Here is a 12,100-nt window from a genome sequence, read left to right as displayed (position 1 = left end):
TACAAATGTCCCAAAAAATATGGTGCCTGCCTATTTAGTTTACCAAAATGGGTATTGGATCACATTCAACTGCAGCAATTCTGTGTCTGATAGTTGTTAGTGCACAGGTTCTCAAACTCGGTCCTCAGGACCCCACACGGTGCATGTTTTGCAGGTCTCCTCACAGAATCACAAGTGACATAATTAACTCCACCTGTGGACCTTTTAAAATGTGTCAGTGATTCATTAATACACCTGTGCACCTGCTGGGTTACCTGCAAAACATGCACTGTGTGGGGTCCTGAGGACTGAGTTTGAGAACCACTGTGTTAGTGCATGGTATTAGGCAGTGGCAAGCAAGGCGTATCTATCACAGAACTAACATTCCCAATTCTGTTGGGTAGAAAAGAGAAACACTATTAACAAAGAGATATATCCATGCCCTGAACACTGGGCACCGTATAACAAGAATAAAGGTCCCACACAGCATTTTTTATGATGTGACCATATTAGATGAGATATTAGATTTTACTAATAAAAGGTGGAGAAATGACATTGCTACGTGTGTGGCCAGATTGAGCAATCCTAGTCAGGGGATCTCTTTTCTGCCCGTGTCTGCCATCAAGTGTCTCAGATTTAGAGCATTTTGTGAGAGGACAAATAGTTCCATGAAAAGATTGTGAAATTATTTTTTAACCACGTCAAGAATCACTGCATACAGTGGGGCAAAAAAGTATTTGGACAGCCACCGATTGTGCAAGTTGACCTACTTAAAAAGGTAAGAGAGGTCTGTAATTTCCATCATAGGTACACTTCAACTGTGAGAGACAGAATCTGAAAAAAAAACCTAGGAAATCACATTGTATGATTTTTAAACAATTTATTTGTATATTCTTGTGGAAAATAAATATTTGGAATAATCAAAAAGTTTAACTCAATACTTTGTAATATAACCTCGGTTGGCAATTACAGGGGTCAAACGTTTCCTGTAGTTCTTGACCAGGTTTGCACACACTGTAGCAGGTATTTTGGACCACTCTTCCATGCAGATCTTCTCTAAATCTGTCATGTTTTGGGGCTGTCACCGGGCAACACGGACTTTCAACTCCCTCCACAGATTTTCTATTGGGTTGAGGTCTGGAAACTGGCTAGGCCACTCCAGGACCTTGAAATGCTTCTTACGGAGCCACTCCTTAGTTGCCCGGGCGGTGTGTTTGGGGTCATTGTCATGCTGGAAGACCCATCTCCAATGCCCTTACTGAGGGAAGGAGGTTTTTGCCCAAAATCTCACGATACATGGCCCCATTCATCCTCTCCTTAATACAGATCAGTCGTCCTGTCCCCTTTGCAGAAAAGCAGCCCCAAAGCATGATGTTTCCACCCCCATGCTTCACAATGGGTATGGTGTTCTTGGGATGCCATTCATCATTCTTCTCCCTCCAAACACGGCGAGTGGCGTTTATACTAAAAAGTTAGATTTTGCTCTCATCTGACCACATTACATTCTCCCAATCCTCCTCTGGATCATCCAGATGGTCACTGGCAAACTTTAGACGGGCCTGGACATGTGCTGGCTTAAGCAGGGGGACCTTTCGGGTGCTGCAGGATTTCAATCCATGACGACGTAGTGTGTTACTAATGGTAACCTTTGTGACTGTGATCCCAGCTCTCTTGAGGTCATTGAACAGGTCCTCCCGTGTAGTTCTGGGCTGATTCCTCACCGTTCTCAAGATCATTGATGCCCCACGAGGTGAGATCTTACATGGAGCCCCAGGTCGAGGGAGATTGTCAGTGATCTTGTATTTCTTCCAGTTTTAATAATTGCGTCAACAGTTGATCTCTTCTCACCAAGCTGCTTGCCTATTGTCAAGTAGCTCATCCCAGCCTTGTGCAGCTCTACAGTTTTGTCCCTGGTGTCCTTAGACAGCTCTCTGGTCTTGGCCATGGTGGAGAGGTAGCAGTCTGACTGTTTGAGGGAGTGGACAGGTGTCTTTTATACAGATAACCAGTTCAAACAGGTGCCATTAATACAGGTAACGAGTGGAGGATAAAAGAGCTTAAAGAAGAAGTAATAGGTCTGTGACAGCCAGAAATCTTGCTGCTTGGTAGGTGTCCACAATAATATACAAGTAAATTGTTTAAAAATCATACAATGTGATTTCCTGTTCATTTTTTTCAGATTCTGTCTCTCACAGTTGAAGTGTACCTATGATGGAAATTACAGACCTCTCTCATCTTTTTAAGTGGGTCAACTTGCACAATCGGTTGCTGTCCAAATACTTTTTTGCCCCACTGTATGTGGATAACATATGCCTGACATGCGCTGTGTAATGCTCTTACAATGGTGAAATTGACTAAATGTGGGTGAAGGGCCCATGGGAACCATAGAACAGGTTCTAGACATGACTTTAATACTGTCAGTATAAATGGAAAGAAGTGAGATCCATGGAACATTTGTGAGGTTAGCACTAGGAATATGTCTGAGCAAAGTGGTGCCTACACTGTGACCCTACTAAAAAACTACTGCATCCAATTATTTTTGATTAAGGCATACTTGTCAATATTATTAAAATCCCCTCCAGGACACTTCCACAGAAGAGCGGTGAAGGTGGTCACTGTGGAGGTGAGAGGTGGTCAATGGGGTCATTTGGCCCTGCCCTCATGTTGCAAATTGAGGCCTCACATACAGGGGCTATGATGATGCGTTTCACTGAGAATTGTGTCATATTGCCACTCATCCAACCTATTTCACTAGGAAGTGCCCAACTCTTCTCTGTGGGTCTTGACAGAAGTTCTGGAGTCTCACAGACATTCCGGTAGAGTTGTCAAGTATGACTTAAGCATCTCTCTGTATTCAAGGATAGAAGGTCCCTTTAGTTCTACCCACCAATTCCTTTCCAATGATCTGCAAGCACAGGAGGTAAATATTCACTCTTTTGGGCATTCATTTTAGTTAATTCTGCTAGCTGAATATGAAACTTGCTTTGTTTAATAAAGCCAAGCCAAGAAGATCTGTCAAATGGGCGATGTGTTTCCTGTCGCTCTTTTAAAAAGACCTGTATCCTTATATCAGCATACCAGTATTACAGGATGCTTAGTAAATCAGACCTAAAGCTTGCTGCTGATTAACAACCTGGAATATCTAAACGGAAAAAAATCTTCTCTCACTCTTGGACTAGTGAGTTAGTGGAAGCTCAGGGTACAAGATGGACATTACAAAGAGGTAATAATGGAAGTTCATTAAATTAAAATGCATTTTATGTCAGAGGGAAAATAAAGAGACATGCGGGTTGATGGATGGAAGACACAAGAAAATATGTTACTTCTATTCAGCTTTCCCATTTTTCTGCGTTTTGGTCAATATCCCATCAGTGTGATAGAGGACTTTGTAGCATCCCTTTGTAATTTTCATCATCCACATGACGTTCATTATATCCAGGGAGATGCTGGAGATTATCCAGGCACACTGTGCACCTAGACCCAGTCTGTGAAATGCCTCCGTCCCAAAGGTGGAGAAGACACGCCCATAGTAAGTGGGTATGACTGCTATTCTGACAATGAAGAAGACGACGGTCATCAGGACTCCATTTAACATGTTAGGCAGAGTATGCTTGGGGTATCCCAAAACTTCAAAGAACCACCTGCGAAAATTCAACAAATGTAACAAATATAATGCTTTACAGATCTGATGGATAATTAAAAACAACAGAAACATCTAAAGAATCACACTATAATCTGCTGGGACATTAACATATGTTCAAATAGTTTCTTTAAAGGAAATTTACATAAAATAAATTAGAGGATTTCTGAATGTTAAAGTTAAAAAATAACTATGCATTGCTCATGTCTTAAGTATCAGTATACAGCAAATTAATAGGAACCCTGCTTGATGCTGGTCAAATGCTGCTCTGCACATCTATGAGTTCAAGTTGAACCTCACTGCACCAGCAGGGTGCATTGAGAACACAGGGGCAGATTTATTAAGCCTGGTGAAGTGATAAAGTGGAAGGTGATACCAGCCAATCAGCTCTTAACTGTTATTTTTTAAACCCAGCCTGTGACATGGCAGTTAGAAGCTGACTGGCTGGTACTTTATCACCTTCTACTTTATCACTTCACCAAGCTTAATAAATCTGCCCTACAGTTCTGAAAGGCACCAGAATTTAAATGACTGACCATGGTAGACATGTGACAGTACACATGAGCAGTACATAGTTAGTTTTTAATTTCTGTGTGGAGACATCCTGTAATTATCTTTGATTATTTACTTGTTTTTTCTTGAGTGCCAACAGTCTTCGATGCAGCTAGGTGCATAACGTAGGCAGTCAAATGACCGCCGGTCGGGATCCCGGCAATCAGGATACTGATGCCAGAATCCCGACACCAGCTGGAATACCCGCGGTCACAGTCCCAACCGCCGGTTAGTTCCCCCACTTGGGTGGTGGTCCATGCCACCACCCGATGGGGAATATATATATAGTGTTCCTTCTAGGACTAATATGGGGCAGGGCGCCGGACTCTGGGGGCATATTGGCGCACGCCCGAAACGGGGGCACGGCCATGTAAATTAGGGGGCGTGGCCACGCTAACGTCATTTTAGTGGGCGGTGCGGCCCACAGACGTTGCTATAGGGGGCGTCTGTGGCCGCCGACGTCACTGTTGGGGGCATGCCCAGCACCTCCGTCGGTGCTCGGCTTCCCCCAGCTCTCTCCCATAGCGTGAATGGATGCCGTGTGCATGCGCACGGCATCTTTACACGCTGGGAGGGCAGGAAGCGGGCGGCTGTTCTAGCAGGGCGCCGCAAAAGGGGCAGGGCGGATTTTGCCTTTAAAAAATTGGGCAGGGCGCGGCGCCCTGCTAAAACAGCCTAGAGTGAACACTATATATATATGTGAAAGCCTTCACTCACTCGCTCACTGACTGACTCATCACTAATTCTCTCACTTCCCGATATGTTAGGAAGCTGAAATTTAACATAGGTATTCTGCAGGTGGGAAATAGGAAAACTTTATAACTAGAATTTGAATAAACCTCCCCTAGGGGGATAAAAAGGGTGTTGACATAATGATGTCATAACCAATGCGTGGCTTGTGTTGTGGGAAAGATAATGCCCAAATGGACAATCATATTAAAATTTCGATTGCACCTCCAGTGTGTGTAGAATGTAATAAACTACAAAAATTAGAAAGCCCTCACTCACTGACACATGCACTGACTGATCACTAATTCTCTTACTTCCCGATATGTTAGGAAGCTGAAATTTAACATAGGTAGTCTGCAGGTAGGAAATAGGAAAACTACATAATTATAATTTTAATAAACCTCCTCTAAGGGGATGAAAATGGGGTTCATGTAATGACGTCATTACCGATGCGTGGCTTGCGTTACGTGAACAATAATAAGATTTTACTTACCGATAAATCTATTTCTCGGAGTCCGTAGTGGATGCTGGGGTTCCTGAAAGGACCATGGGGAATAGCGGCTCCGCAGGAGACAGGGCACAAAAAGTAAAGCTTTTCCGATCAGGTGGTGTGCACTGGCTCCTCCCCCTATGACCCTCCTCCAGACTCCAGTTAGGTACTGTGCCCGGACGAGCGTACACAATAAGGGAGGATTTTGAATCCCGGGTAAGACTCATACCAGCCACACCAATCACACCGTACAACTTGTGATCTAAACCCAGTTAACAGTATGATAACAGCGGAGCCTCTGAAAGATGGCTTCCTTTAACAATAACCCGAATTAGTTAACAATAACTATGTACAACTTATGCAGATAATCCGCACTTGGGATGGGCGCCCAGCATCCACTACGGACTCCGAGAAATAGATTTATCGGTAAGTAAAATCTTATTTTCTCTATCGTCCTAGTGGATGCTGGGGTTCCTGAAAGGACCATGGGGATTATACCAAAGCTCCCAAACGGGCGGGAGAGTGCGGATGACTCTGCAGCACCGAATGAGAGAACTCCAGGTCCTCCTTAGCCAGAGTATCAAATTTGTAAAATTTTACAAACGTGTTCTCCCCTGACCACGTAGCTGCTCGGCAAAGTTGTAATGCCGAGACCCCTCGGGCAGCCGCCCAAGATGAGCCCACCTTCCTTGTGGAGTGGGCCTTTACAGATTTAGGCTGTGGCAAGCCTGCCACAGAATGTGCAAGTTGGATTGTGCTACAGATCCAACGAGCAATCGTCTGCTTAGACGCAGGAGCACCCATCTTGTTGGGTGCATACAATATAAACAACGAGTCAGATTTTCTGACTCCAGCTGTCCTTGCAATATATATTTTTAATGCTCTGACAACGTCCAGTAACTTGGAGTCCTCCAAGTCACTTGTAGCCGCAGGCACTACAATAGGCTGGTTCAGATGAAATGCTGACACCACCTTAGGGAGAAAATGCGGACGAGTCCGCAGTTCTGCCCTGTCCGAATGGAAAATCAGATATGGGCTTTTGTAAGATAAAGCTGCCAATTCTGACACTCTCCTGGCAGAAGCCAGGGCTAGAAGCATGGTCACTTTCCATGTGAGATATTTCAAATCCACCTTTTTTAGTGGTTCAAACCAATGAGATTTTAGGAAGTCCAAAACCACATTTAGATCCCACGGTGCCACTGGAGGCACCACAGGAGGCTGTATATGCAGCACTCCCTTAACAAAGGTCTGGACTTCAGGGACTGAAGCCAATTCTTTTTGAAAGAAAATCGACAGGGCCGAAATTTGAACCTTAATAGATCCCAATTTGAGACCCATTGACAATCCTGATTGCAGGAAATGTAGGAATCGACCCAGTTGAAATTCCTCCGTCGGAGCACTCCGATCTTCGCACCACGCAACATATTTTCGCCAAATTCGGTGATAATGTTGCACGGTTACTTCCTTCCTTGCTTTAATCAAAGTAGGAATGACTTCTTCCGGCATGCCTCTTTCCTTTAGGATCCGGCGTTCAACCGCCATGCCGTCAAACGCAGCCGCGGTAAGTCTTGAAACAGACAGGGACCCTGCTGAAGCAAGTCCCTCCTTAGAGGTAGAGGCCACGGATCTTCCGTGATCATCTCTTGAAGTTCCGGGTACCAAGTCCTCCTTGGCCAATCCGGAACCACTAGTATCGTTCTTACGCCTCTTTGCCGTATAATTCTCAATACTTTTGGTATGAGAGGCAGAGGAGGAAACACATACACCGACTGGTACACCCAAGGCGTTACCAGCGCGTCCACAGCTATTGCCTGCGGATCTCTTGACCTGGCGCAATACCTGTCCAGTTTTTTGTTGAGGCGAGACGCCATCATGTCCACCATTGGTCTTTCCCAACGGGTTACCAGCATGTGGAAGACTTCTGGATGAAGTCCCCACTCTCCCGGGTGAAGATCGTGTCTGCTGAGGAAGTCTGCTTCCCAGTTGTCCACTCCCGGGATGAACACTGCTGACAGTGCTATCACATGATTCTCTGCCCAGCGAAGAATCCTTGCAGCTTCTGCCATTGCCCTCCTGCTTCTTGTGCCGCCCTGTCTGTTCACATGGGCGACTGCCGTGATGTTGTCCGACTGGATCAATACCGGTTTTCCCTGAAGCAGAGGTTCTGCCTGGTTTAGAGCATTGTATATTGCTCTTAGTTCCAGAATGTTTATGTGAAGAGACGTTTCCAGGCTCGTCCATACTCCCTGGAAGTTTCTTCCTTGTGTGACTGCTCCCCAGCCTCTCAGGCTGGCGTCCGTGGTCACCAGGATCCAATCCTGTATGCCGAATCTGCGGCCCTCCAATAGATGAGCACTCTGCAACCACCACAGAAGAGACACCCTTGTCCTTGGAGACAGGGTTATCCGTAGGTGCATCTGAAGATGCGACCCTGACCATTTGTCCAACAGATCCCTTTGGAAAATTCTTGCGTGGAATCTGCCGAATGGAATCGCTTCGTAAGAAGCCACCATTTTTCCCAGGACTCTTGTGCATTGATGTACAGACACCTTTCCTGGTTTTAGGAGGTTCCTGACAAGCTCGGATAACTCCTTGGCTTTTTCCTCCGGGAGAAAAACCTTTTTCTGAACCGTGTCCAGAATCATCCCTGGGAACAGCAGACGAGTTGTCGGCATTAACTGGGATTTTGGAATATTCAGAATCCACCCGTGCTGTTTTAGCACTTCTTGAGACAGTGCTAATCCCATCTCTAGCTGTTCTCTGGACCTCGCCCTTATTAGGAGATCGTCCAAGTATGGGATAATTAATACGCCTTTTCTTCGAAGAAGAATCATCATCTCGGCCATTACCTTTGTAAAGATCCGAGGTGCCGTGGACAATCCGAACGGCAGCGTCTGAAACTGATAGTGACAGTTTTGTACAACGAACCTGAGGTACCCCTGGTGTGAGGGGTAAATTGGAACGTGGAGATACGCATCCTTGATGTCCAAGGATACCATAAAGTCCCCCTCTTCCAGGTTCGCTATCACTGCTCTGAGTGACTCCATTTTGAACTTGAACTTCTTTATGTACAGGTTCAAGGACTTCAGATTTAGAATAGGCCTTACCGAGCCATCCGGCTTCGGTACCACAAAAAGAGTGGAATAATACCCCTTCCCTTGTTGCAGAAGAGGTACCTTGACTATCACCTGCTGAGAGTACAGCTTGTGAATGGCTTCCAACACCGTCTCCCTTTCGGAGGGGGACGTTGGTAAAGCAGACCTCAGGAAACGGCGAGGTGGATCTGTCTCTAATTCCAACCTGTATCCCTGAGATATTATCTGCAGGATCCAGGGATCTACTTGCGAGTGAGCCCACTGCGCGCTGTAATTTTTGAGACGACCGCCCACCGTCCCCGAGTCCGCTTGAGAAGCCCCAGCGTCATGCTGAGGCTTTTGTAGAAGCCGGGGAGGGCTTCCGATCCTGGGAAGGAGCTGCGTGTTGCTGTCTCTTCCCTCGACCTTTGCCTCGTGGCAAATATGAATAGCCCTTTGCTCTCTTATTTTTAAAGGAACGAAAGGGCTGCGGTTGAAAAGTCGGTGCCTTTTTCTGTTGGGGAGTGACTTGAGGTAGAAAGGTGGATTTCCCGGCTGTAGCCGTGGCCACCAAATCTGATAGACCGACTCCAAATAACTCCTCCCCCTTATACGGCAAAACTTCCATATGCCGTTTTGAATCCGCATCGCCTGTCCACTGTCGCGTCCATAAAGCTCTTCTGGCCGAAATGGACATAGCACTTACCCGTGATGCCAGTGTGCATATATCCCTCTGTGCATCACGCATATAAAGAAATGCATCCTTTATTTGTTCTAACGACAGTAAAATATTGTCCCTGTCCAGGGTATCAATATTTTCAATCAGGGATTCTGACCAAACTACCCCCGCACTGCCCATCCAGGCAGTTGCTACAGCTGGTCGTAGTATAACACCTGCATGTGTGTATATACTTTTTTGGATATTTTCCATCCTCCTATCTGATGGATCTTTAAGTGCGGCCGTCTCAGGAGAGGGTAACGCCACTTGTTTAGATAAGCGTGTTAGCGCCTTGTCCACCCTAGGAGGTGTTTCCCAGCGCTCCCTAACCTCTGGCGGGAAAGGGTATAATGCCAATAATTTCTTTGAAATTATCAGCTTTTTATCAGGGGCAACCCACGCTTCATTACACACGTCATTTAGTTCTTCTGATTCAGGAAAAACTATAGGTAGTTTTTTCATACCCCACATAATACCCTGTTTAGTGGTACCTGTAGTATCAGCTAAATGTAACGCCTCCTTCATTGCCAAAATCATATAACGTGTGGCCCTACTGGAAAATACGGTTGATTCGTCACCGTCACCACTGGAGTCATCGCCTGTGTCTGGGTCTGTGTCGACCGACTGAGGCAAAGGGCGTTTCACAGCCCCTGACGGTGTTTGAGTCGCCTGGACAGGCACTAATTGATTGTCCGGCCGTCTCATGTCGTCAAACGACTGCTTTAGCGTGTTGACACTATCCCGTAGTTCCATAAATAAAGGCATCCATTCTGGTGTCGACCCCCTAGGAGGTGACATCCCCATATTTGGCAATTGCTCCGCCTCCACACCAATATCGTCCTCATACATGTCGACACACACGTACCGACACACAGCAGACACACAGGGAATGCTCCTAATGAAGACAGGACCCACTAGCCCTTTGGGGAGACAGAGGGAGAGTTTGCCAGCACACACCAAAAGCGCTATATATATATCAGGGATAGCCTTATAATAAGTGCTCCCCTATAGCTGCTTTGTTATATAAAAATATCGCCATAAATTTGCCCCCCCTCTCTGTTTTACCCTGTTTCTGTAGTGCAGTGCAGGGGAGAGACCTGGGAGCCGTCCTGACCAGCGGAGCTGTGAGAGGAAATGGCGCCGTGTGCTGAGGAGATAGGCCCCGCCCCTTTTCCGGCGGGCTCGTCTCCCGCTATTTTGAGAAATCAGGCAGGGGTTAAATATCTCCATATAGCCTCTAGGGCTATATGTGAGGTATTTTTAGCCTTTATAGGTACTCATTTTGCCTCCCAGGGCGCCCCCCTCCCAGCGCCCTGCACCCTCAGTGACTGCCGTGTGAAGTGTGCTGAGAGGAAAATGGCGCACAGCTGCAGTGCTGTGCGCTACCTTTAGAAGACTGCAGGAGTCTTCAGCCGCCGATTCTGGACCTCTTCTGTCTTCAGCATCTGCAAGGGGGCCGGCGGCGCGGCTCCGGTGACCATCCAGGCTGTACCTGTGATCGTCCCTCTGGAGCTTGATGTCCAGTAGCCAAGAAGCCAATCCATCCTGCACGCAGGTGAGTTGACTCCTTCTCCCCTCAGTCCCTCGCTGCAGTGATCCTGTTGCCAGCAGGAATCACTGTAACATAAAAAACCTAGCTAAACTTTCTCTAAGCAGCTCTTTAGGAGAGCCACCTAGATTGCACCCTTCTCGGCCGGGCACAAAAATCTAACTGGAGTCTGGAGGAGGGTCATAGGGGGAGGAGCCAGTGCACACCACCTGATCGGAAAAGCTTTACTTTTTGTGCCCTGTCTCCTGCGGAGCCGCTATTCCCCATGGTCCTTTCAGGAACCCCAGCATCCACTAGGACGATAGAGAAAATGCCCAAACGGACAATCGGATTTACCAAATTTTTAACACTCATTTATATTTACAAACGTGAAACTCAGGAACTCCCATGCAAAGAACGGGTAGAACAGCTAGTATTTAATAAACAGTACTACACACAGGCCCATACATTTTTAATACACATTTTTCATTCTCTATCACATTTATATCCTTTGTTTTATTTCTCTGTTTTCTCATTCCTTTTACTTTAATACGTATATGGTACTACATTTTTTTATTAATCTTGCAATAAAAGTTACATTTTAATCTCTCTCAAAGTGAACCAACTACAGACACCCCTGTCCGCTCCTTAGAATTAACTTTGTACTTGTGACTGTCCCGCTCACCAATCTGGTAAACATGCACACTTGCCAATTGGATGATATCATATAAATTTGCCCGCTCAGTTGTGATGTCATTGTTGTCAGTTCCTGCAGACATCTGCCATGGTGCAGTTCCGTCGTGATATGTCTGTGAACAACGCAGTTTACAGGCATATCGGCTGCACACACAAACCGATGCACTTAGCGATATATCATTTGTCAGCTGTACTAATGATATATCACATAGCGTGTACCCAGGCTTAGACAGATAGACATGTCTCCACAATGATGCCATTTTCTATAAATTGGTGTGCGTAGGTATAAATCAGGCACATAAAGCAGATGCAGGATGCATAAATAATCCCCTCTCAATACAAAGGACAGCATGATATAAGAATTGTACATTACATTTAGATATAAAGAAGGTTTCTACCTACCGCTGATTGACAAAGGGTGTGGAGAATTCGGCTAAGAGACGGAAATTACCAAAATATGGCAACATTCCTTCACCCTAGAAAGTGAAGAAAGGATGTAAAAATATATGCTGCAAACGTATAATATACAGTGTTCCCTCTTTCTACCACCTACTTTATACCACCTGCTTATATCACAGATTGAAAAGAGTAGTGCATGTGAGATAAATGCTCTCCCAACTGTAAATTATAAGGCTAATTAGAAGTCAATGACATGTTCTGGCTATAGGCCAAATGCTTTTATACGAGTCATATA

At 45.7% G+C, this 12,100-nt stretch overlaps 1 protein-coding gene across 5 annotated transcripts in view; it reads right to left on the bottom strand.

Moving 5' to 3' along the window:
* Positions 1 to 2,230: 2,230 nt before the first annotated feature.
* The window catches only part of TLCD4 (TLC domain containing 4), a 175,728-nt gene continuing 165,858 nt past the window's right edge, over positions 2,231 to 12,100 (bottom strand). For all 5 annotated transcript variants that reach the window (XM_063939833.1, XM_063939831.1, XM_063939832.1 and 2 more), the window contains 2 exons: positions 11,809 to 11,882; positions 2,231 to 3,620 (listed from right to left, as the gene is read on the bottom strand). In XM_063939833.1, coding sequence (XP_063795903.1) covers positions 3,305 to 3,620; positions 11,809 to 11,882 — 390 coding nt within the window. In that variant the 3' untranslated portion in view covers positions 2,231 to 3,304. The remainder of the gene's footprint in view (positions 3,621 to 11,808; positions 11,883 to 12,100) is intronic.

Source organism: Pseudophryne corroboree, chromosome 9, assembly GCF_028390025.1.
Source record: "Pseudophryne corroboree isolate aPseCor3 chromosome 9, aPseCor3.hap2, whole genome shotgun sequence".
NCBI classification, from domain to species: domain Eukaryota; kingdom Metazoa; phylum Chordata; class Amphibia; order Anura; family Myobatrachidae; genus Pseudophryne; species Pseudophryne corroboree.
This window is presented reverse-complemented; position numbering and strand designations above follow the sequence as displayed.